This window comes from Oreochromis niloticus, linkage group LG22 (genome assembly GCF_001858045.2).
Source record: "Oreochromis niloticus isolate F11D_XX linkage group LG22, O_niloticus_UMD_NMBU, whole genome shotgun sequence".
Lineage (NCBI taxonomy): Eukaryota > Metazoa > Chordata > Actinopteri > Cichliformes > Cichlidae > Oreochromis > Oreochromis niloticus.
In genome coordinates, this window is record NC_031985.2 from 13,274,784 (window position 1) to 13,300,727 (window position 25,944).

The following is a 25,944-nucleotide window of genomic DNA, read 5'->3' on the forward strand; positions in this document are numbered from 1 at the left end:
GCTGTAGCTTTTTGTTTTCAGGTTACTCATCAATCCCATTCTTGTGAAACAGATACTGTTTTCATATTTAACACAAACACTCGCTCAATGCCCTCACCACTCAAGGATGAAGTGGTGAACATCACAGTGACCTCATGACTGCCCCATTCTTGATAAATGATTTAAAAGACTTGAAGGGGATTTAACTTCATGTTGCACAACGTCTTGAACTAAAAGATGAGTTTACTCCACCTTACTCTGAGTACTCAAAGCCCCGTTACAAGCCTCATTCACCCAATTACACACAAACAATGCAAGTCCTTTTTTCTAAACTTAAGCACCTTGCCTAATATTCATGTGCACACTCACACCGACCTCCGACCTTCCAGTTGTTACATCACTCTAACCTCCTTATCGGTAGGTTAGATTTTGGAGGTTAGAGGTCTCTGTGATCCAGCAGACTATAAATGTCTATGTTAATGTTTTACCATATAATAATGAAATGATGGCATTTTACATTAAAAAGGTCAAAGGTCAACTTCACATTGACTTTTCGTATTTCTGGTGTTTATACAGCACAGTAACTCAGGAACAGAAGAGAGATTTTTATCATGTTTAATATATATAGATGCTAAATTTGTTGCACTAATCTTTATAGCCCACCTTAATTTAAAGTCTTCACTGCCTATGTAATGAAAGGCTTAAACTTTGTAACTGTAAGTAAACCTATACTTGAATGATTTGTTGAGTCCACAAAGTGTTAAGATCTAGTTTCCTCACTTGCACTCTCCTCCACTAACTCTTATTTGTTTTCATTTCCTCAGTCTGCTCCTTCCAGACTCTTCTCCAGCATTTTCTCCACTCGTCTCCACATCAGCAGTTTCATTTATGAATATGGAAAGACCTGGAACGATGTTGCATTAATAGCAATCTTCTGGGTCACTCATCCCTTTACAGCTTAGCAAGAATACTGTGCGAGTTCATTAACCCTAAAGTGTATGTGAGAGGACTTGTGATTAGGCGTTGATGCCCAGATCAAAGAGAATCACATAAACACACATGCTCACCTGTTAATGATGGACTCGAGGACTTGTTTGACCTCGCTGGACATCAACAGTTTGCCAGTTAGTCTAGGTGTGAGAGAAATCAGCCCTCTCGTTTCTAAATTCAGTTTTTAGGTCGTGAAAGGCGTCATCCAAGTCCTGAAATAGCCTCCCCTGTTTCTCTGCCTCCCCTTTTTTTTTCTCCCTCAGTGGCTGTCCTCAATGTGTTCATCTCACAGTCGGTCCTGCTGGCTGGAGCAACAGGAGCTGCAGCTTGTGCTCCAACTCTCCTCGGTCAGCTCGTCCCATCTTTTGTTTTTGTCCCTCATTTTTTTGTCTCTTTTAAGATTTTTCCAAACCTGCAGCTTCTGATCAGGTTCTTGTTTTGACTTAATTGCTTGTTATAGGAGTTTTGATCGAATGCAAAGTAACTGCAGGAGCAGCTTTTAACCCAGACGGGTGTAAATAATGTATATAAACTCTTACCTATTTCCTTCTCAGTTCCCACAGAGCTGGCAGGTCATGTGCTTCACTGATTTTCTTCATTTAGCCACAAAATCCACCCTCATTCGCACTGCTAATTAAAGTCGGTCAAAACGCCTTGTTGACATGTGCAGTGTGTGGTTGACTTCCACCAGCGCAAGTGTGAATGATTCATCCCATGTCCACAAAATCACATGGCACAGCCACACACATTATAGTTGAGTAGCTATAGAAAGAACTGGCAGTGATACATTATCCATGATATTCTTGGTCCCTCTTTTGGGCTTTGACCAGATGCTCGTTTTAAGAGATCAGACACATGGTCTAAATCAGGGGTGTCATTTTAGATTGTTTGCAAGTTCACATAGCGAATAACACATATTGTTCCTTTTTTTGATGTAAACAACATTAAGGTCATGGTGTGGAGTGCTCACTCCAGTTTGCAGATTAGTTGCTTTCAGGCACAGGAGCTCCATTATCTCAGGGTCTTGTTCACAAGTGAGGGGAGTGGGAGGTTCATTCTCCCCTCAACTGTTAATGCTGCCAATTGGTGCAGCTTTGGCAGTGATGCCGCTACCACACTGAACTGTTGTGGTGGAGAGTGAGCTGGTCATGAAAGCGAAGCTGTTGATTTGCATTCATACCATCACCTGTGGTCATAAGCTGTGGGTAGCGACTGAAAGAATAAAATCAAAAGTGCAGAAATGATTTTCCTCTGAAAGGTGTATGGGCACTCCCTTAGAGATAGGCTGAGGAACATGGTCATTTAAGGCCAGGGGACTCAAAGTAGAGCTGCTACTCCTCCACACTGAGCAGTCCCAGTCCAACTGGGAAGAGATTCCAGGGCAGACTCGCGACACACTGAAGAGATTACATGTCTTGGCAGGCTTGGCAATTCCTCGGCGTTCCCCCACAAGAGCTGGAAAAGGTAGCGAGGAAGTGGGACATCTGGGCTTCTCTCTCTGTTAATTATGCTACACCTGCAACCTGACTAAGCAGCAGAAAATGGATGTTTAAGCACAAAAAAGGGAAAATAAGTGTAATTTACAAGTTTAATTTAATACATATATATATATACATACATATATATATATATATCATTGGTTTTAACCTTTATTTTCACAATAATAGACACTATATTTGGTAGTGTTCATGTGATTCTGTTCAGCATCTGGATAAACTTATTAAAAAAATCAACAGGAAAGACTGATAGAAGTTTTATGAAACAAAAACATATGAAAAACATTCAATAGTTTTAAGGATACAAAAGTGAAATCACTGACTACAGGCAGTGTGTGTGGCGCATGACAGACTGACAACAACAAGAAATTTATTGTTTATTTGGACTCTCCAGTGTGACAGACTGTATGTGATGAGACTTCATATGAAACACGTGACTGTAGTGTCTTCTGAAAAAGCTTCATTTATCCATTTTAGAGAGTGACTCACAAAAGGCCAATTCAAAGAGCATTAATGTTACAGGAAGTTGGTAATAAAATATCTCTCCTTCTCCCTCACCCTTCTGGATGGCACTTTAGCCCCTGGCAAACCATGTAGGAAAACCATGTGACTTCATTACAGGCAGGCATAGGCATGCATTTGGTATCACATTATGTTCAGGAAATCATTTAGCTGTAATCTCATCATCCACACATTATTGTGTTTCTGCTAAATTGCTACTTAGTATAGACTGAAGAGGATACCTGTAGCAGGGTTCACATTCAGAGCACAGCTCAGAATATGGGTTACAACATCACCATAAACCTTTTGTTTTTAGTCTGTTGTTACCTTATGCATTAGGTAATGAGCTCAAACACGGCTTCAAATTCGTATTTAAAATGTAAAGGCGTTGTCTGAACCTGCCTTAAATTACAGGGTGACCAGTGAGTTAGACCTGAGGAACAACAAGGAATTAGGACTGTGAAAATGACTGGGTTATGTGGTGAAAAACAAGATTAAAATCTATTAACAGTCCAGTTTACACATCGTGTTTAGACCCCAATGATCCCATCCAGATGCTCCTCTGGAATGACTCCATTCCTCGCCTTATTTCTAAATGCTCGTCTGACACTCTTTAGAGGAAACTTGTTTCTGCACTTGTGTCCATGGCCCTTTTGTAATGACCTTGTGTAAGTGTATAGCTTTGCTTCACACTCAGCACACTCTTCACCACAACAGCTTCTTCATCCTTGCAGACGCTGCACCACTCCCTCACTCGGAAACAAGAACCTTAGAACTTGAGATTCTTGAACTCCTCCACTTTGGGGCAAGAGCTGTTTCCCAAACTCGAGTGGACATTTAACCTTTCTCCTACAGAGAACCATGGCGTCAAGGGTGTGTCCACACAGGGAGCAATTCGCTTGTCGCAAGTCACTTTGTAGCTAGAAGTCAGTTGCTGTCAGACATTCAAGGCTCAAGTTGCCTAGGTAACCTTCTCATATAATTACCTTGCTGTAATGTATCAGTCAGTGGCATTGTTTATTCTCACTGGTAGTTGCTGGTAGTTCGATCGCTTGCCTTGGACTTGAGAAAAGTTTAACCCAGGACTTGGCAACTTAAGATCACCAATAGTAGTTTTACCCATTTATACTTGAGGTCACAGAATGTAGCAGAGTTTCTGCTGTTTCCCGTTGTCACATCACTGCTAGTCGTTTCAGTGTGGATGCGCTTTTTGACTTGGAGGTGCTAATTTTCCTTCTTGCTACTTCACACTGAGCTGCAAACTGCTGTAGCCTGAGCTACTGTAGATGTTCAATGAAGCCAGAGGGACAATGTGAAGACTTGGGCCTGTTTTTCACCACTTTGACTGCACCAAGAAATTCTGTCCAAAAAAATGGCTACGGTGGTGAAGCCCAGCTCCCAACAGGAACGACTCTGACTTACTGTCAGCAAGGCCAAACAGTCTCACTACAGGTATACCAAATGGACCAAATAGCCTCAACAACAGGCCCAGTACAGCATACTTCTTAAAATAATGATGTCACAGAACTTTATGGCAAAGTTTCTAAATTCTCATATTTGAGTTTACTACCTGATGGTGTTCACACAGTGGAGCTAGAGTGCATATTGTGTATTTGCACAACAGGTTCGGTCAGGTATTTCTTCCTAACACAGCCCTTTCTGGTACTATGTGCTTTCAAAGTTTTTCTTTGGCTCCCCTCTTGTGTTTTAGTATTTTGTACTTTTGCACGTGTCCCCTGTGTTTCTGTGTCTGTTTCTTATTTATTTCTTGGTTTGCTTCTCTGCTAGTGTGAAGTCTTTGTTTTTTGCCCCCTTTTTAATTGGCTGTCTCTCCCTGATTTGTTTCTTTTGTTCTTTATTTCCCTTTCCGCTCCATGTGTATATATAACCTTCTCTTCCCTGACTCCCTCTCTGTCAGGACATCTGTTTGTTTCTGTTTGTTTGCCTACCTGAGTTTGCAGCCCATTTTCTCTGACTTCTTGTCTCTCCTGTGCTCCTCTCGTGTTCCTGTTTTCCTGGTTTGGTTTTGCTCTATTTTTCTGAAAAGACACAGTTCAGTTTTCCCTGTTGGAATATTAATTTTCTGTTTCAGCTTTTATTATTAAAGCAAAAGTTTACTGTTCATTTCCAGTGTTTTTATTAAAGAGTAGCTTTAAATACATTCTAAGCTGTTGGCTCACTGGTACACCTTGCAAATACATTAACCATATCTTTTTAAACTTTAAACTCACCATTTTAATATCATTTTTATAACAGAAAATGAGGGAAAACATTATTCGACCCCCTTTAAAGCTTGCTTTTTGTTGCCTTACTCCTGTCTGATTTGTGTCCTGCATATTTATCCACATGCTGAGCACAGTGTGCATGCAAATGTGCCCATGTGCACTGTTTGCATTCACTTTTATGCTTCTCATGAAAAAGTCTTGTTCCTTCCTTGTTCTTCTTCTCTCTCTTGTCACCCCCACCAACTGTGCATCCCTAACACTTGTTCTGCCAGAGGTCTCTACATGTTAAAAGTGAATTCTTCCTCCCCTCTGTTGCTGAGTCTGCTCATTGAGGTTTTCTTTGAAACCGTTGGCTCTTTATGATGATGAAGAGATGGCTGTTGTTGTGAAACGGTGTTATATAAATCAAACTGTATTGGATTGAATTAAATTGAAAGCGGCATGAATGCAGATGAAGGAGATGCTACGGTACAGCCGTGAGATGTGTTCGAAACATCAAGTGTGCTGTGAAAGATTTAGAGAAAGTGAATACTACATCATGCTTTCCTAATGAGCGCCTTCTCACACATTTACATCAAAGACAACATCAGCGGAGGAGCAGGTTTATGAAGACGTTGGCTCCTGTTTGTTTAACTTTTAAAGCCTCCTGGGTGCACTCAGACTGAGCCACTGACCTTGAAACTGCATCAAAAGGCCTCTTTGTGGATTCAAACGGCACACGTGCTGCCTCCAAATCCTCCTCCGAGTGCAACAAATGGATTCCTCACAATCATTTTCATTCTTCACTACAATGTTGCTTTAGTGCCAACTACTAAACAGTAAAAAATGAAATGTTTTTAACAAAGCACATGATTGGCTGTTTGTTTTGTCGTCACTCAGCTGAAGATATCTGCACCAGTACGGGTTCAGTAGCAGGCATGACTAAGAGTTGCCTATCCAGTGACTCACCCTGAGGTGGAACAAATGTTCCTGCTGCATAAAAACCCCTGATAAACTTCGACCGCCTTATCGATAATCAATTTCAGGAGACGCTGAGCTCTTGCTTTGTGCGCTCCGTCATTGACTCTCTCTTAAACGGATTTGCTCTTATCTCAGAAACATGTCTGTGGTCCCGAGAATTAATCAGGACCAGGAAAATTATTTAAGTGCCTTTCACTCAGTGATTCAAGCCATGTGCATGAGCCATTTTTAAGTCTGCAGAGTGTTGGCGTCGCATCTTAAATCATATTTTATCCATTCGGAGAAGTCGCTCTGTATGCATCTACTCTGCTGTTGTTACAGTATGAATCACTTTTTTTTCCCAGAATGCCCCCCTGCTGAGGCTCACGACGCAGGGTGCAGCCGGTTAAGATAGGCCCACTGTTAGTGATGACGCTGATGGTTATCATAATGGATGGGTGGTGATGATCAACGCTATGACGCTAAAGCGAACCCTGCAGGATGGTCGGCTCCCCGCCTGCCCAGCCACCTCATACCCGAAGACTTGAGTGGCCTCAGCCCCCGTTGTCCCCGCTGTGGGGACTGCAGATGATGCTGTTGCCCCAGCGATGGTTGCCAGGCAGCTGGGGAAGTGCTAATTAAGACTGCAAGGGGAAAACTGGAGGATTGTGAGGACAGAGTGTCAAATTCTGAGAAGAAGATGGATGGGATAGAAGATTGCAAAGAGGGGGAGACAGCAAACAGGGTCACGTTAAGTAATGACAAATAATTAATCGTAACCGACTGATGTTATGTAATGTGTGTGTGATCTATACAAAAAATGTAGTGTTGAAGGGAATGCTTGTTATCTGAGTAGCTTCAGGAAGTTTACTGCTCCAAACTAAGAAGTGGTTTAGCTGTACATCTTGTTTTTACACTTTTTTTTTGTTTTACATTAAATAGCCACCTATTGGCGTCTTGCTCCAAAACAAGTCAGTCCCCATAGTGTCAGGGTCCGTGGGTTTTGTTATATTTCAGAGGTTTGGTTTCTGGTTAGTATTGTCTATGTCAGTTTCTGTTTAGTGTCTTTACTTGTGTGTTGACTGCGTGACTTGTGTGTTTGTAGTGTGATGTTTTTAGGTGTCTTTTGGGTAGTTTTTTGTTCTGTGTATGGCTACAGTCCAAAAACGGGTGACATGATGATGTCTGTGTGCATCTAGCCACAAAAATAAACTACAAGTCCATTTCTGACCACGTGTGTGCTGGATCTCCTCCAACTCATCAACATGTTGACGATTTTCCATTTTGTATGAACATTTTAGCAGGTAGGGCAGGGTGTGAACAAAGAATGTGTTACTTTGCCTTTTCAGTGCAGGCCATCCAGCAGTATGCATTCGCAGTGCACAAAAATGAGCATGTTTCTGGTCCACCCTCTTAAACCGATGTTCTGCCTTCTGGCTGGGACTGTGGGTTTGTCCAATCAAAATTGCTGTTTGGCTCTGAGTCATCAACAGTGATGGTCTGTAACATTAAAGTCTGCTCAGCTTGAAACCAAAGTTACAGAAGCAAAACTTGAGATTTGTGGTGAAATTGCATACAGCGGTCAAAACAGTACTTAAGTGCTCTTGAGTTGAATAAACAGCCTGCTTGGAAGGAGAAATTCAACTTTGCTATGGTTTTTCCTTTTTATGGGTAGCATTGCAGGTTATTTTGATCACCCTGCTTAGACGATGTGTTTCCCTCTGTGTCTTTGTGCTAAGCTAAACATTTTCAGATGTACTAAACTGACAACAATATGACATCAGTTTTAACATCATGAACCAAATACACTGTTTTATAAATGGCAAACTTCTCCTTTAGTTCAGTTTCCAATCACAACCGAGTGTTCATACCACACTGTATTCAGTTGTGCAGCTTCAACTGAATACAAAGTAAATGGGGGGAAAAAAACTATTAAATGCAAATATGTCCAGGGTGGCAAGAAGTGTTGTGAAAATGCTTCCGCATGAACTGAAATTGTTCCCACTTGCATGAAAATTTTATTTGTGAATCTTTTTCGTAAAAACACACAGACCAAAGGAAAAGGAGAGTGGGAGAGGAAGTAACCAGAAGACTTGAAGTTCAGTCAGATGAACATAAACAGACTACATCTTGTGTAGCGCATACATAGTTCGCAGTCTGCAAACTAAAGCATCTCATCTTGGTCGTCCAACATGTGAAATCTAATCAGTCCTATCGTGCTGATCTTTGGCCTTCATCAGTTTTGCCTCCTCTTTGGACCTGGAGTCCCTTTAGAGCATGCTCAGATTTTGCTCTGCTCGGTCAGTCTGTGCACACCTGTGTAGTTCAAGAACCAGTTTTTCCTAAACCCAAGGATTCAGATAAAGAAGTTGCCAGAGAACCCAGAGAAGAAGAAGAAGAGGAAACCTTTGATCTTTTGCACAGTGCAAAAAGTTCTCATTAACAGTGTCTGATGGAAGGTGCCGTTACATGACTTCAGGTGTCAAGCTGTTGTTTCTTTTGCAGGTTTCTGCCTGTTCTTTCACACACCCAAGTGTTATCTGCAGGCTATGTGTGTTCATGTGTGTTTATGTGTGTTTATGTGCGGTGGAAGCAGAAAGTGAAAGTTATGGCTGCACAAGAGAATTTGTGTGTTTTGACAGTCTGATGTTGTCTAGGGTCTGTGGGATCATTAGGAGCAGACGTTGTCGTTCTCTCTGCTTGTTATCTGATCTGACAGGCGTCTGATACAAACTCTTTACTTCAGAGAATTAGCAACAACCCACAGACGCTGCATTTCCTCCTTTATTGTGTACTTTTTGAGGTTTCTTTAAACAAAATACTATGTTTTGTTGTCGCGGCTCAACAGTTTGAGACTTCTTGAGTTAATTAAGATTTTACATAAACTGCACAGTGTAAGATGAGCCGTGGTGACAGGGGACAGATGGGCAGATGACAGATTGGGAGAGGATACATTAAAAGGGTTCGTAGTATATGGAAGGTGGTGCACAGTCACATAGGGTCAAAGGCACAAATGGCTTTTTTTGAATACTTCAATTTACCTTCAAAAACTGCACAACCTGACTTTACAGTTGTCACAGGTCTGACACTTCCAGAGTGCATCGCTCCTCCTGGTTCCCACCTGGAGACAGCTTGTACAGTTTGCCTGTGGAGGCTCTTTGTCCAACATCTGTGACATTCAGAAGTTGCCTTAAAACAAACATCCAAGAAAACCAAAAAGCCAAAACACTAAACACAAATCCTATAACTCACAATATCACTGTCGTAACATAAGATAACATAAGTTGAAATGGAGACTCGGCGATGGTGCATTTTGCTGCCACGTCATCTTTAATCGGTCATTTGATTCGTCTCTAGAGAGTTAAACCACTTACACTTAAAACTGTATAAATATCTATGGGAAAGTTTATGAGCACAATCACTAATTTCAGGTCACACTGAAACACTAAACATTATTTTTTAAGTTATGGTCCCCATTAAACTTAAAGTATGGTAAACCTTTTAAGATCATTGGCTAAGGATCAGTCAGTCACAAGTCATTAGCCAGTGAGCATGCAGCCGCCATCAGATCTCGCCTTATAGGCCATGTCTGGTTTCAAAATGTGGCTGCATCCATCTTTTACGGTCACAGCTAGTCACCATGATACCATCGCAGTGTGTGATTCTAAACAGCACAGCAACATTGATGGCATCTGTTATGTTTTGCATCACCTCAGATGGAGGTGTTGGCTTCTCCTTTTGTATAGACATAAATTTAGCTGTCAGTCCCCACACTGCCACCTCAGGCACAACAGCAAAAGTGAATCCACGTGGTGTGGAAGGTGCTGTAGTTTAATGTAAGGCTAAAGTAAAACAGTCCATCTACTATAAACTCTCAAGCACATGGTTTCTAATCAGTAGCGACAGCGTGTGGATTGAAATCAAAGCTTTCTAAAATGCAAATCACACTTATGACTTAATATTTTATGAAATTATTTAACATAAAGCTGTTTGATGAACTTCAGATGTACTCGCCTTATGTGACTAAATATTTGAGTCATAAAAAATAGTTGTTGTTAGTGGTGAAGTTTGGGGGATGTCCTGAATCAGATACTTCCATTCACTTCATTATCTTATTAAGCAGACTGATTTGCATCTTCCCACAGCTGTAACTATAAGTCGTGGTGACGCAGCTACGATAAGTTTGTTTGATAGTATTAGTTACAGCATATTGATTAGCACAAGGATAATTCCACTGTGAAACAAAAATGTAATAGGCTGTAATAAAATAGCTTGTATTCAGCCACCGTATACATGCGCTCTTTTTCCCAGTCATAATTCTGTCAATGCGTGTATAGACTGAGGTCTTCTCTCCAGTCTGTTTCAGTAAAACTAACAGTTGATATATGTATTCATCAGCTCCAAGTCTTGATGGCAGAGCAATGCAGACACACAGGCTCATAAACATAAATGCAGGTGATGTTTTAATCATAATGTGCATATCCGATACAAGTGTGTGATGCTTCTGTCTCCTTGGGACTGATAATCTTTTTATTGTTCAGCAGTTACATTTTAATTATCAGTCATGATTTAATCGTGGTTGCTTTGTCACCGCTTGTCCCTTGGAGGCACCGATCCCTGTTTTCTGTTTAAAGTGAAGAGAAGCTTCTGATAATATTATAATATATTCAGTTTACTGAGCAGTGTCCTCCAGCAGGACAAACTGTTTCTAAAGAAAACTGTGTAAAAAGACATTAGAAGCATCTTTTATCTGTGTTGGCACATTACTCCCTCTGAGCTACTCTGCATGGGAGTGTTGTTGTTGTTGATCTGATTTTCCTACAGTGGTACACACAGCATCAGAAGCCCTGAGTTTCAGCAGGCTCACTGGCTATTCCTCACCACACATGCGGCTCAGCTGTAAATGAAATGGCCTGTAATTCCCCATAATGGAGACACCAGAGGCATGTACTCACATCGGATTATCGGCATCCAGCATCATATTGGGGATGACAGGGAGAAATCCTGGAAAAAGCTGAAGAGGGGGAGGAGGAGGTGGAAAAAGGGGAGATGAGATGAGGAGTGGAGGGTCCAAGGGCTCCTCTAGGAGCTGCTGCTCGCCCCAGTTCTGTCTGCAGCGTCGTCTCCATGAATTATTTGACTGCAGCATGAGGACGTTTTTGCAGACAGGAGCCTGTGGACCATGTTTATATACCACATCCCACTGCTCCGTACAGACTGTCTCCTAATATGTGTCACTGATTTTATGATTTCCATGGAGGACATTTTGAACTCAATACCAAAGGGGAGATATTCAAAAAATAAGCTATTACAATGACAGCTACAATGGGTAGTTTGTAGAGGGGAATCTTTGTATCTTTGTTTGAAAATATGTGAAGAAATTGTATATATAAAAAAAGATGGATGAAAAATGGTTATTATTGAGGCATTCTGTGTATTAAACAGCTTTTCACTCCTCCTGTCATAAGCAGTGAGAGCAGCACGTGTCACCCTGCCAGTGCTTTCCAATCATGGCGACTGTTTTAGCCACACAGCATTCACAACAACCTGAGGTGTGATTCTTCTTCATGAGAGGAAAGAACAAAAGACGACTGGTTCTGTTCATTAGCAGCTGCATATTTTTTATTTGTGGACTGTGATAGTGCAGCTTGTTCACAGCTCAAAGTTAAAATAATCTTTATTTATCTTATTCTAAGCCTTGGTGCAGCACCTCAGTTTATCTGACACAAGCTGCTTTAGCTTCTCTCTGTATAAACATTAGGAAAACATTGGTTGGAGACGGTGGCGCAAACAAAATTATTGCGACCTTGTTCAGTGAGCTTGCAGTCTTGTTGAAGAAGGCGACCAGATCTGTGACCTGCCCTCAAAGTGAGTTTGGTGCATCAAGACAGTGATAAAATGGCAATAAGACTGAGTCACACTAACATCAACACATTACATGCACCGGGTTTGTCATAATGTGTCTTAACCGTCCAATCATAAACAGAAATTTCAGTAATCTTGTTATCATATAGAAATATAACCCAAATAGTCTGCAACCAGTTGAATCACCTGCTGTAGAGAGACACAGCACAGACGAGTGTTTCTTATTGGTGCAGAATGACTCAGATTGATAGCATCGTGTTGGTATTCCCTGGGTTTATAAGTAAGATTTGCAAACCTTTGTCAGTCTGTCGGAGAGTGATTACAGTCAGTCTGATTCAGAGCACGATTGTTTGGAGACCGGTTGTCTTCCACCAGTTGACCTGTGCAGTCACTTTGCAACCAACTGGTCACTGCAGCAGCTTCCAATCAGTTTCCCTAAGCAAAACAAAATAAATGCAGTCATCAGGCAACCCGCCGCTTTAACCTAGTAGCAAGGCAAGGCAAGTTTATTTATATAGCACAATTCAACAGGTGATTCAATTTTTTTTTTTTTTCCAATCATTTTTTTTTAAACACGCTGGCCTCTTTTAGCCATGTTTAAAATGAACAGCCTTTTTTAGACCTTATATATAACAGAAGATAAGGGAAAAAAAGGCAATCCCAACAGGTTCACTTTTATGTCAAGGTCGAGCTGCATTTCTGGGCCTTCTTTTTTATTTTCTATTTAGGTGCACAGTACCAACAGAGAATGCTAACATCTAATATCGGAGGTTTTCAAAGAGAATAGAAGAATCAAACCTTCACCCAAGTAAACTCAGACCACAAGAGCTCCTCAAACCACTTATTTAACTGCACAACTGTCTCTGTCTTGGGGTTTTTTTTGGCATTTTGTTGCTCATTAATAGATGTGAGACAAGATTGGAGACATCTGAAATCAATACTCACGCGACCTTACACGAGAAAACAAATCAAATGAAATTAAAGCCACCATGTTGTTTATTTTCCGCTACATTTAATACAGCTCCGCTCTCACTCTCGCTCACTGCTGCTCTCTTAAATCAGGGCTGATAGGAGAGCATCTGTGATTTTGTGGTGATAGTTTCAAACATGCCAGAAACTTCAGGGCGAGTGAGGATGCATTTCTGGCTACTGAGCAACAGGTTTGTGCAAGAATTTGGCCAGAATCTGGATTGTTTGTCTGAGCAGTTTGTCTGTTTAAAAAAAACAACTGTTAAATAGTTGTAGTCTGAGCTGAATTGACTCAGAACTACAAAATTATTGTGAGAAGCTTTCATATATTAAAAAAAACAATCGAGCAGTCCATAATGGCAAAAAACAATACTTCAAAACAAACTAATCATTCATAAGGGTGTTGTCTAAAGGGTGGGTTTAGGTAAATGAAACAGTTTGGTTAGGGCAGGGTCATGGTTGTGGTAATTGATGGTTAAAGGCTGGATGCAAACCACAGGCTGGACACCACAGTGTCACACATTGACGGTTTGGTTGTACACCGATCCATCCACCCCAAACTGCTTCCTGGGAGGTTTGGCTGTAATGTAACAACATGCTTTGTGCAGCTTTAAAGCATCATTTAAGTAGGAAAAAATGGAAATGTGTTGAGAAATCGTGCACTCGGTCAGTGACTCCCATCTGTCCCAGTCCGCAGTTACTTCTTTAATCCTCTTGTGCGCCTTGAGAGAATGTCTTTCCTGCTATGTACGTTATCTAAAACATGTTATGTAGACTTTAAAAATGGCTTTTCTGTTATTTTTTTTAATGAATTTGCAAAGTGAGGTGCTCCAGTGACCCCCCTAGTTAAAGGTGGTTCCCCATCTAGTGCTTGTGAACATTAACTGTTTGCACAAGCAACATCTGGGCCGATTTCTGTTGGTGGAGGACAGTCTGGTTATTGTGGACAATCTCAGCCTTAAAACAAAATTCTGTTGCTGCAGCAGAAAACTTCACAGGCCTCTGCAGCCTGTCATCCACTGTCCTCAGGCGCAGCCAGAGGCTTTTCTCAATGTCCGCTGCCGGAGTTGGGTTTCACTTCTGGTAGTGCTACGATGAGGTCAGCATTGTGCACAAATTAAAAAAGCCCTCTGGAGGTCAGTGGGTTTTTGTGTCAGGTTTATCATAGTCCCAGCAGGGCTGGACAGCTGGTTTGGGGGTTCAGCCAGGCGGGGGTGGCTTGGCTGAGAAAAAAACAGCAGGGCCACACCTGTTGGGGTGATTCATGATGAATAGCAACACAGCTCTGGAAAATTGCAATGACTGAGGTCAAACTCTTTTAGAAAGAGCACAGCAAATAATGCATCTGCAACTTTAAAAATAGAGATCTCAGTTTCCGTCACAAAATTCAAGAAATATATCCCCACTGATCGACTTGAAACATATTTTTAAGCAGTTTGATTACCTGATCCAAATATGAGGTTTGCCACAGGATCATCTTTTTGTTTTATTCAGAATGCGTCTGTGTTTCTCTGTAATTGTGCCAGCAGTCTGAGCCGGTGTCTGTTATGGTTTTTAAATAGAAACATAAATGGAAGGAATAAAGAAGGCAGTCACTATTTTATTACATTAGCCTGCACAGCTAATCAACTTAATTAAATCAGAATAGGCCTTGAATCCACATGACTATGTTGTACCTGTCAGGCTCACATCAGTGACAAGGTAGTGACAGAACTGTCTTAGCAAAGAGACTTTTCTGTTTAATTTTTGTGTACTGGAAAAAGCTGTCTTTCAAAGTAAAATGTCACACCTCTGATAGCTTAACATGTTTAATGAGTTTTGTATAGTACAGTGTTTTGTACAGTGTTTACAGACAACCCGTTGCTTCCGTGCAAACTATGAAGAACCGTGACAATCTGCTAGACACCAAAGTACAGAGAAAAGGAGGTTTTTGGTGAAGCACTCTTATTTAGCCTAGCAACAACCAGCAACCACTCACCAACCCATCAGGGAGTACACATATGTACACAATGTGCCTCTGACATCATACCAGAAACCTGAATACTATCAGCTAGGCTAAATATGGTGAGCTTTCATAAAAATTTCATGACTAGTTTATACCAAATGAATTAGAAAACGCATTTGCTAAACTAGCTTATTTGCTAGTTTAGCCAATGAGCTCATTTGCTAAACTAGCAATTAAGCTAGGGTAATCATGTTGGTTAGCTATAGTAAAAACTTGACAACCAGTTTCATGACAAATTTCATTATTTGCTCTTATGTTGAAAGTTAAATGTATTTAATACTAATCATCATCTTTAAATGTTCAGTACAGACTTGTCGTTGCTCAACTAAACAAATCAAAAGGGAGGTAAAAATTGAAATTTCCAGTAAAGACCACTTCCAGAAAAATTATTTTGCTTGCTTGTCAAAGAGAAACTCGAGTATTCATGAACCTGAGCCTAATTGGCGGAAAAAATATTTCTCCAAACAATTTTGGATCAGGACGTTGCAATCAATATCTGCAAAGCCTCAGATTATATTTAATATGCAGGAGATTTCTTTATTGTACTTCTAACGGAATTTATGAGAGGTCCCCAGACTTTGGTGAAGGGTTAAAACACAATGCACTCACAAAAACCATATAATCCAGTTCACCCTATTCCTATCTCTATTCCACTAATGTATATAGTGTTATATATTTATATAACACTATAATAAACTGCATATTTAAAACCTAAGATTTCAGGTGTTTCTCCTCAGATTTGCACCAGCGATTGCCAGCACTGTTGCATAACAATAATTATGCAATCTTCCCAAAAATGGGACTTTATCCTTTATGATTTCCAGCCATATTTTTGAAGACGACCATGCAGTCTGGGGAGAAGATGACACAAACACTTTGAAACAACGCATTCGTCTGTCTTGCCAAACTAACCTCAAGCTTGCCAAGTTGGCTTATCTTTACAAGCCAGCCTTTATCATCAGTCGCATTACCAATATTCAGAGGCATCCACAAATAGTCATTATGTAAACATTGCCTTTCATCTCTTTTTTAAAACCATTAACTTGAATTGAAACTGAGAGTGTTCGCTGATTGGAGAAGAAGAGAATACATTCGCAAGAGAAACATTCTTACAAGCAGGAGTCTGAGCCTCAAACTCCCCTGGGCCTCTGACTATGACGTAGGTGGATTCAGTGTTAGACTCTTTATAAGCACGCTGCACAGATCCAGCTATGTGCCGGGCCAGCTTGTGTTTGGTGGAGCAGCGGGGTCAAGGCAGCCACGCTGAGGCTGCAGGATCCCCGGGGGTCGAGGAGGAAGCAGCGACTTCACAGTGGATCATCTTCAGCTGACTGTGCAGCAGCCGAGCGAGCCCAGTCACACTTCCATGCCCCAGCTGTCAGCAGAGGGGCTGGATACTGCTTTGATCAGGGGAACTCAGCAAACAGCCAGGTGTTAGGTGATCAATAACAAATATTTTGTGGTGATGCTTTAGTTTTGGAGTTTTTGGTGTTTTTTACTTTGTAACCTGCTCCGGAGATGTTGTAGTCTTGTTGCGGTAAACATTCAAAACACACTTCTAAGAGAAGCACACTGCAACTTTGGGATCCCAAGATTTTGGATTAGCAGCAATAAATGCAATGTTCCTAAAACTCACGCACCAGTGGGCAGGTTTGGGACTCTTGAATCTTAGCTTGTGTAGACCTCTTTTAAAGCTCCTTGTAATTTTCCCACTGAGCCTTTGTGTCCGAACCTCTTCTGCTACTTAACTGACCAGATCAATATCCCAGCAGTTTAATGGATGATCCTGTAACCATGATAACCATCAGCTAGGAGGGAGTCTTATATGATTGACACGTATCTGTTCTGGCAAAGTTATTAAAACCCAAATGTTTGCTTTGTTGTCTTCCAGGGTGAAAAAAATCCAGTTTCCTGTGAAGGTTTGCCGCTCAGGTCTGGAGATTCACATGCGAGGCAAGCCCAAGAACATCTCGGTGGAATCCAAAGCCGGTCAAACCATCGCCGATTTCAAGAAGAGTAAAGACGGTTTCATCCTGCTGGTCCCCGCTAACTAACAGTCCCCCAGTCAAACCATTAACAGCTACACCTCATCAATATCTAAGGAGAAAATATCAGCCACAGACAACCCAGCTGGACTTTAGCAGGAGTTTCTTTTAATACATATAAACAATTTTGCAGTATATGAGGATTTTGAAGTAGTAATCTCAGCAGATTTTCTGGGAGAATCTGCTTTCTTAAGCGCGCAGAGGAAACTGAAAGCTGAAATACTTTTATATTCATTTATAACACATTTATATGTATCGTACTGTTTATGCTTTTTTGTATTTTTATGCAATATAAAGATGTTTTTTTAAGATATGATTGAAAAAACAGAAACAAAAAGCACTTTTTATGATGATAAATATGGACATGTTTTTGTGTTGTAACACACCGCTGCCTGCAGACTGAGATAATTATGTCAGAAGTAATAAAAGGGGGGAAGAAAAAAAGACAGCGAGGGAAAATTAATTATTCAACATTTACTTAAGTTCTCTGTATGTTAATGTTTCTCTAATGTTTTGCCACATGAACAGAATGAATGTCGACTTTATGCAGTAATTAAAACCCATTAAAATGTTCAGCCTTAAGTGGCTTTAAGGCTTCCCTGCACAAATATACTGAACATACAGAATCAGTAAGGACGCTTCTATCCGTCCTCTGAGCGGCAGCTATGAGCCCGACGTCCACAGAAAACTGGACCCTGTGACGCAGGAGCTGCTTCCTCTCTCGTCCCCTTTCCTGATAGTTAGACTGATAAACACAAACCAGCACTGGAGAGGTAATTTAAACGATTTCTGAGGAATGAGACTGAACGTTCCTTGTTTATTTATTGTGCTATCCGGTTGTGCAGATATGTTTCTTTTATTGTGAAAAAACTCACCATGAAACCTGCTTTTATACAAACCTCTTCTATTGGAGTCTTTTACAGAACTTTAAATAAAGTACGACATTAAATAAAGTGTAAATTTGTCGTCTCAGGAGAAGCCGCACTAAACTGAAGTCCAGCTTGTTTATCATGGTTAAAGCTAACAAATCATAGAAGGAAAAACTTGCAAGAAACGTGTGATTAAGTTGAACCTTGTGTGTTTCTAATTACAGTGCAGTTGAAAGTCGTGCTACCTTTGCACTGTTCACGTTTTAAGATTTGTAGAAACAATAATTGTGACAATAAATGTTTTTTTACATTTATGAGTGTTTTCCAGGTCTAATTAACAGTAGCTGCAGATAAATTTGAGCTCTTTTGTGTAATTCTTCCCAACTGAAGAACAGATAAACCATTTAGTATGAACCAGATTTACGGACATGCTTAAAGAAAATGATCCTTTAATGGTAAAAATTGCTGCATAATTGTTATTATTAGTCCTTAAGTTTGTTGTCTCGATGTTTGATGCAAACTGTCCACTGTCCCGTGGAAGGAACTGATACTTACATAATACAAGTGGCAAAAAGATAAAGCCAGGACTATAAACTACAGTTCCTCTGGTGGCCACTCGAGACTAACTCCAAATATGAGTTAATCCCCACAGACTCCCATGTTACAGCAGGAATAAACATGTTTACAGCCTGCTACAAACATGGTTTCAGTCTCTGTAGCTGATTTACATGCTTATAACAACTGAACAGGGTTTGTTGTTGTTTAGTCCTGGAGGGCTTTTTACATAACCGAGCATTTTAAACTCAATTAAGGCGAATAGTCTGTGACTGAACCAGACCTATCCACTTTGTTTGAGATATTTTAGATGTATTATCAGCCAAAAAATGTTGTGTGGCTTACTGTACTAACAAATGACCCAAGAATTCTGCTTCAGTTTCACATTCTAGTAATTTTTAAACTACCAGTAAACACACACTTTATATCTGCGGCCAATGCTAATTTAATTTGATGATATTGGTTGATAACTTAACATTCTACCTTTCTGACTCAAATGAAAATCAGCCAGTGGTGCTGATACCAATACAGATACTTTTAACCTGTAAAGGCAGATTATGTTTCATGATTTATAAATGAATCATCATCAGTTAGCAATTTCTTTTTGTGCCAGCCTCTAAAGCACTTTGGGTCAGCTACTGTTGTTTAAATGTGCTACAGGCTATAAATACAATTCACATGACAGTCAGCACAAAAAGGTTTGCACATTTTTCACAGATTATAATTGATGTATGTTTTTTAATTTTCCAAAGAAAAAAATGTTTAACACAATTCAGTAGGCTTCATACTAAGAGGATAGAAACAAAGCATCCTATCAGTCCTAGCGCTAGCATCGATCAAATACCACTACCAGTGCTGGTATCGATATAGATGTTTAGATCAATCTGCCCATCTCTAGGAGGCAGTTGAGGTGGTTCATGCATCTGACTAGGATGCTGTGGCGGAGGTGTGGTCCCTGACTTAGTTGCAGGTGAGGAGTGGTGCAGTGAGCTCAAGGGGGCGGTGCCGGGAGGCAAGTGAGGCTACAGGTGGTGGCGATCGGACTGATGATGGTCTCCGTTTCTTTTCATAGTGAAGGAAGAGACAGAGGTCTGGACTGACTGTGTCTTTGTGTGTGCAACTGATAAATAAAGTGAAAACCAGTAAGCAAAACCATTGCGTGTGTTGGGTCCTTGAACAGATGCATCCTCTAGGGAGAGATGTTACAAGCATATCCCACCAGAAGATGCCCCGGGGAAGACCCAGAGCATGCTGGAGGGATTATATTTCTCAGCTGGCTTGGGAATGCCTTGGTATCCCCTTCAGATGAGCTAGAGGAGGTGGGGGGAGAGGAAGATCTGGGTTTCTCTGCGTTGACTGCTGCCCTCACAAGCTAAAACCGCTTAAGTGGCAGAAAATGCCTGTTTGGATGGATGCACAAACATAACAGTGTCCCTCGTTTATACATGCCCACTACAGAGTGCATTTAAAACAGCCTTGGACTTTTTTATTCCTTTATTATTCCTTATTCTCAATGCAACTGCAGATTCGGGTGTGTTATGCTAGTAGCAGCTAATGTAGCCTTTAGCTGAGATTAGCAGCAGGTTTCCAAAGACGGGTAAGCAGACTTTAATGTGGAAAATTAGATTTAGTGTTTTATTGCAAAAGCTTCATTTCAAACACAACAAAGCATCCACTTTCTTTTAGTGAGGTTTTAGATATGGTTACTGCTCCGCCTGCAGTTTTTTCCCCCCAGTAAATATGTGCGTGTCTCAGCTCACAGTCTGAGATCTTAATTCTCTGATTTGCTGCCAGTTTTTGTCTGTCTCCACGGTGACCTGTTAGTGCGACTCGGTGATGTCCTGCCCTCGCTGTGACTCCTGCTCTTTGACGCACACCCTGCTGTGATTCCCCAAATCTCAGTGCTACATAATACTCTGAGAGTACAGATGTGTGTGTGTATTTTTCATGGGTAGGATCTGCATAATGTGGAAGGAGAAAATATTGTAGCTCTGTAAGTTACATCAAAGTCACCGTGATGCTGGACCAGGATGTTCACACCTGAATACTGGGTGGAAGTCGGAAAAAACATGTCTTTCCTCGATTTAAATCCGTGTTTAAGCTTCTGAGTTCTTTATAAAAATAAATGACAATGATTTGTTGCCCACATCGTCGTCTCAGAAGCTCAGAAAAGTAATGTAACTGCTTTTAGGGCACACAACAATAAAGATAACAGCCGGTAGCCGATGATGAAATTTACGTCACTACTACTACTCGCAGACATCAAATCAGCTCAGTAGACGGGGACTATTTCTAATAGTTTCCTGCTGTGGACCGTTTCCTGCTGTTTGCCACGAGTGAGTGAGGACACCTGTGGAAAACATCCCAGCCTAATTCTGTTCAAACTGTTTGGACCTCATGTGTGGAAACAGCCTTTCAAACTTGTTTCCAAAAAGGTTAACAGATTACACTCGAGGCACACTGCTCAGCTATCACCAAGCTAAAAGTAAATATTGCAGTGTTAAAGTTTACTTAGACAATACTGCAAATTAACCAGCTAGTGAATGTGGAACATCAAAAAGTCCAAAAGTTGCAGAAGAAAAGCCAGCTTCTTGTTTTTTCTCTTCACTTTAAAGTGGTGCTGGGACTACAAGGCTGTCTTGACATCCTGTCTCAGGAGGTTTGATGCCAATCCACACCTTTATTCTTGCGACTGTAATGACTCTCGCATGACTGCAACGTGACATTAACGTGTGAACGATCCAGAGGAAGTTTAAAACACCTAATCTTCCTCTGGAAAATGGGAACTATGTGAGAAGTTCTAAAGAATAAAACAGCTAAATAAAGCGACTAATAACTCAGGCCTTGTAAAGATAAAATATCTGTGGGTGTCATAAAATGCTGCATAGTGTTTTAAAAGCATTAAAGCCAGACATATATAACAGAGAGAGAAATCCATGGGGCATGGAAACAATAAAGATAGAAGAGGCAAATCTTCTACAGGGCAAAAACCTACTTTTTAAAACTTATTTTAAATGAGTTTTTGTCTGGTAATGTTATACATGCAGTTTTTACGTCCCTGTGACCACCGAAATTAAAGTTAATTTAGATTATGCTTCAAAGTACTGACAAAAAAAATGCCCAGTGGTCCTACCTGACTGAAGACTTTGTTAAACTGGGGGAATTGGATTGTTTTTCATGCCTCGCTGCTGTCTGAAGCAACACACCCTCATGACGGTGCAACTTTTTGTGTAGTTTTATTACGAGGTGGTTTTGGTCAGGGCCACTTTCAGGATTTCTCAGTGGGAGAAAAAAAAGAGAATCGAAATATTTAATCACAAATAAATAGCGTACAAAACACAAGGCATGATTTTCATTTTCATGTGCCATAATACAGATTACATGAAAAGTAGTGAAAGAATTATTTAGGTTGTTAAATAAAAGTCATTATCCTACGTAAGAAAAGTTTAACATCAAAATATGCTTAAAATCCCCAAAGTAAAAGTAACTATTATACTACATTACTTTACTGGATTATTATTATTTATTAATGTGTTTATCAATTTAATGACTTAATTGTCTTGAAATGCTTTTTATTGGTTTTATCTATAATAATACAGCATAACATGTTAAAATGTTTAGATTTCAAAGTATTTAAAATACATGGTGTGGAATACAAAATATCATTTTTATTCATTTTTTAGTAGAAACTAGCATAAATAAAGTTCAAGTGCATAAAAGAGGTCGCTAGTCCTACTCATGCTCTCTGTGGTGTTCGGCATCTTAAAGCAGATATTATACTTCAGCGGGAGACCTGATGGTTGAGTAGTTAATCATTTATATCCCAAAAAGTGTATTCAGTTCATCTGGATGTAGCGTTTTCAGTGGGAGAAACGTCTCATCACTCATCCAAGGGACTTGTTCAGTCTCGGTGTGAGTGACGAAACGTTTCTCCCACTGAAAACGCTACGTCCAGATGAACTGAATACACTTTTTGGGATTTACTTGCCTGGATCATTGAGCATGCATCAAGACGTTAATCATTTATACTCCTCTGAAGTCCAGCGCCTGGGATGCACGCGTAGTTGATGATTTGTAATGTAAATTGTCCACGAACGAGTCACAAAACACAGGCAGGCATGTGGGGCCTCAGATGAACCCTTGCCCTGATGTGAACCTGAGTGGACCTGCTGATGCTAAAAGCATAATCCAGGTTTAAGATTAACAGTAGTCTAACCCAGTGACACTGGTGTGGAGCTACCAGGAGGTTGGTGCCACCCATCTAGACTCATCCCTGGTTTTGGGATGCCAGTTAACATGATAACTGGAGCAGGCCGTGCCTAACAAAGAGGGATCAGGAACCCCAGCTAACATTTTAGAATAAGAGCTTATCCAAGAAAAAGCGAAATAAAAGCAAACTCCCAAAACTCAGAGTGTAAACAGGGCGGTGCAGTGAGTGGTTTTGGTTTCTTCTCCGAACCTCCTGTGAACTTTTGACCCTCAGGTTTTATTAACTAGGTGACCGAAGTCAGCAGCTTCATCTTTTGCGTCTCGTTATTTTGAGATCTCATTAGTCAAAGAAAAATTAAAGCAAGCATGCAGCAGAATTCACGGCCGTCGGCACACCTCAGCCCTCTGCCCTCATCCTGCTATTTTCACAGCAAATTGCATTTAGTAGCAAAACAAAGTTAATTGTAAATCTAATTTCGAGTTTGAGTCTCAGAAAATGAGAGAATCCCAAGGTCTCTACAGCTGCAGAGGGAAGATCAGGCAACTGACCGAGATTTGTTTACCAAGATGCCACGAGCAGCGCCTCAGCGTGAGCCTCAGACTCATGCGTCTTACTGTGAAAGCTCTGTGTTTCGGCGCCAAACGAAGGCCTCCAGAGTTTCTGTGTTAATCTGCTGTCGCTCCTGTGGATGAAAACCACAGCTCTTCTCCCAGTTACAGCTCCACCAATCACTCGCTGGAGGCGGCTGTATGTTAGAAAACAGAAATTATATGCTGCATTTGTTTGTGTGTAATCCTTTAATCATTCATGTAAAAGCAGTGATTTATCAATTACGTGTTAGAGCAGCATTTGAAGCCTCTCCATCTCCAATTATTAAGTGTGTTTCGCGTGCGTCTTCGATCCATGCAGACACGTTTTCAGAACAGATGAACAGTTAATCATCAGATCAAACCGGGATATTTTGCCTCACCAAATCAGCATCTTTTTCACAAAAGCAGAGTTGAAATTCATAGCGCTCCCCCTGCTTTTTGATGGGTTTAGCTTAATGGCATCTTTTCCATTAGCACAAATGCAACAGTTATTTTCCCAATTGTTTCCCCATCACAGTCACAGCTGCTGCTGCCAGGCTTTTCTTCCGCATCATTTTTGCAGTCATTTTCCTCTCTGACAGCTCCAATCACGTCTCTCCTCGCTGTGAATAAAACCCAATCTCGCCGGAACAAACACAATACTGCAATCAGCCATGTGGTTAGAATGTAGATCGACGCTAACAGCGTTTCATCTGATGTTTGCTTTGGATTATCATGAAGTTTCTCGGTTTCTTACAGCAATAATGTGCAAACAGGATTCTTCTACGTCTAATCTAATTTATCAGGGCTGGCAATTGTTGATGCAATCACTTAAACCGCCGTGCAATTCCATTACAAAAAGACTGGCACCTGGTCCGTCTCTCTTTAGAGATTAGCAGCCCTGCAGTGAGGATTTGGTAATGAGTTGGAGAGGATTTACCAGTGGGAATATAATGTGTCCCAGAGCTGCTGTGTTTTTTCCCCTTAAATCCTCTCAGTGCAGAGCGGCCACTGGTTTGGTGAGCCCTGCAGGTTTTCCAGCATCCCTCTGTCAGAGGAGGTCACATGCTGCAGATTACAGTAACATGAGGGGGGAGATTGGTTTTTACTTTGGCTCGCTCTGAGCCAGCATGCCATCAGCCCAAATGCTTACTAATCAGGAAACGTTTGATAAACCACAACAACCAAACTTGGGAAAGAAAAGTCACATTTTATGTTGTTTGGGTAGCTTGCAAAGGTGCAATATGAAGAAAATCTTCTTAAACTGTTGCTTTTGTTTCTTACACTGACTTTCTTGAATGGTGCATCGATATTGGAGAAACAGGTGTTGAACATCACCACACAGGGTCAGGTCTGCAGTGCAAAGCTTTATTTTTAGTACTGTTTATATTGAGACATAGCCTGACATGTCTCAAACAGAAAAATATGTGGTCAAAGCAGACAAAGCAACTCTAATTGGTGTGCTTGTTGATAATATGCAGTATAAAGGCAGTTCACAGACCGTATATAAAACACGGACATGGCAACCATGATGTCACCTGCTGGTTTTGAAGGGACCATGTTTGGATGAAAGTGGAATCCAAAGTAACAGACTAGAATTTTACTGGATAAGCTCTTCATCCCGCTCTGGGACATACGCCAACAAGCTGCATCGAGCTAGCTCCAAGTAAGGTTGAGCCTCAGAATTTTACTAGAGGACAAAAGTTTTATTTAACAGAAGTGAAATACAAGCTTTTTGGACACATACTACCACACAATAAGTCTTATTTGTCATCTAATCCAAAGAAAAAATATTCTAGAAGTCACCAACAGTGCAAATATGGTGGAATTTTTTGCAGAAAGTCGCAATAATTTTGGCTTTAGCTGCTGTTGTGACTGTAGCATTCATGACTAACCTCGTCTTGTGGATGGGGTCATTGCAGATGTTCCCTTGGTTGCACCATGGACCTTGCTTTGAAAGAAGTTTAGCCATTCTAGGTCTGCTTATGTGTTTATATTAACTGTAGCATGCCACATGGTGATTTTACGTCAGCTAGCTCAGCTTCGCTAACCTCCAAATGTCACTACTATTTCCTTTTCCATCTTCATTTCCATCCAAAATAATAGCAGTGCTGTTCTGGGAGGTTTGTTTTGTTTAAGTCAGAACACTTACTGCTAATTTCTATTCCTGCTTCTAAACCTCATAAATGCCATTTTTTTTTATGGATGCCTGGACTTGGAACTTTATTGTAGCATTTAGAAGAACAGCCACTCTGATCATTTTAATGGACTTAAAAGAATTTCCATTCTACAGTAGGAATCCAGTGGGATTTGAGATTACAGTTATTTCCCATGATTGAGGAATTCCCAGTGAGAGTGGATCATAGGCTTGCATTGATTAAGTTAGGGTGGCTGTGGCTCAGAAGGTACAGGGAAAGGTCGGTGGAATGATTCTCTAACTACTACAGTTTACATGTCGACGTATCCTTGGGCAAGATAATGACCCTCAAGTTGCCTGTGATTGCATCCTTAGATGAGTCAGTTAGGTATACAAAAAAGTATATGAATGTGTGTGTAATTGGGTGAATGAGGCTTTGAGTAAAAAGCACTTTGAGTGCTCACTCACCATAGAGCGATTAGAGACAAGCAAGCTGCCTTATATATGGATAGCAACTCTGAAGCTAACAGTCAAGGGTAAAAGACGTCCCTCGGTAGTTCATGGTATGTGCGGAAGGCTTGGAAATAAAG

The 25,944-nt window shown here is 40.7% G+C and overlaps 1 protein-coding gene across 2 annotated transcripts in view; it reads left to right on the top strand.

Moving 5' to 3' along the window:
- myo1g (myosin IG) overlaps nt 1-18,197 on the top strand; it is a 71,980-nt gene extending 53,783 nt beyond the window's left edge. For both annotated transcript variants that reach the window (XM_025902616.1, XM_019350399.2), the window contains one exon: nt 16,861-18,197. In XM_025902616.1, the coding sequence (XP_025758401.1) occupies nt 16,861-17,023 (163 nt within the window). In that variant the 3' untranslated portion in view covers nt 17,024-18,197. The remainder of the gene's footprint in view (nt 1-16,860) is intronic.
- The last annotated feature ends 7,747 nt before the right edge of the window (nt 18,198-25,944 follow it).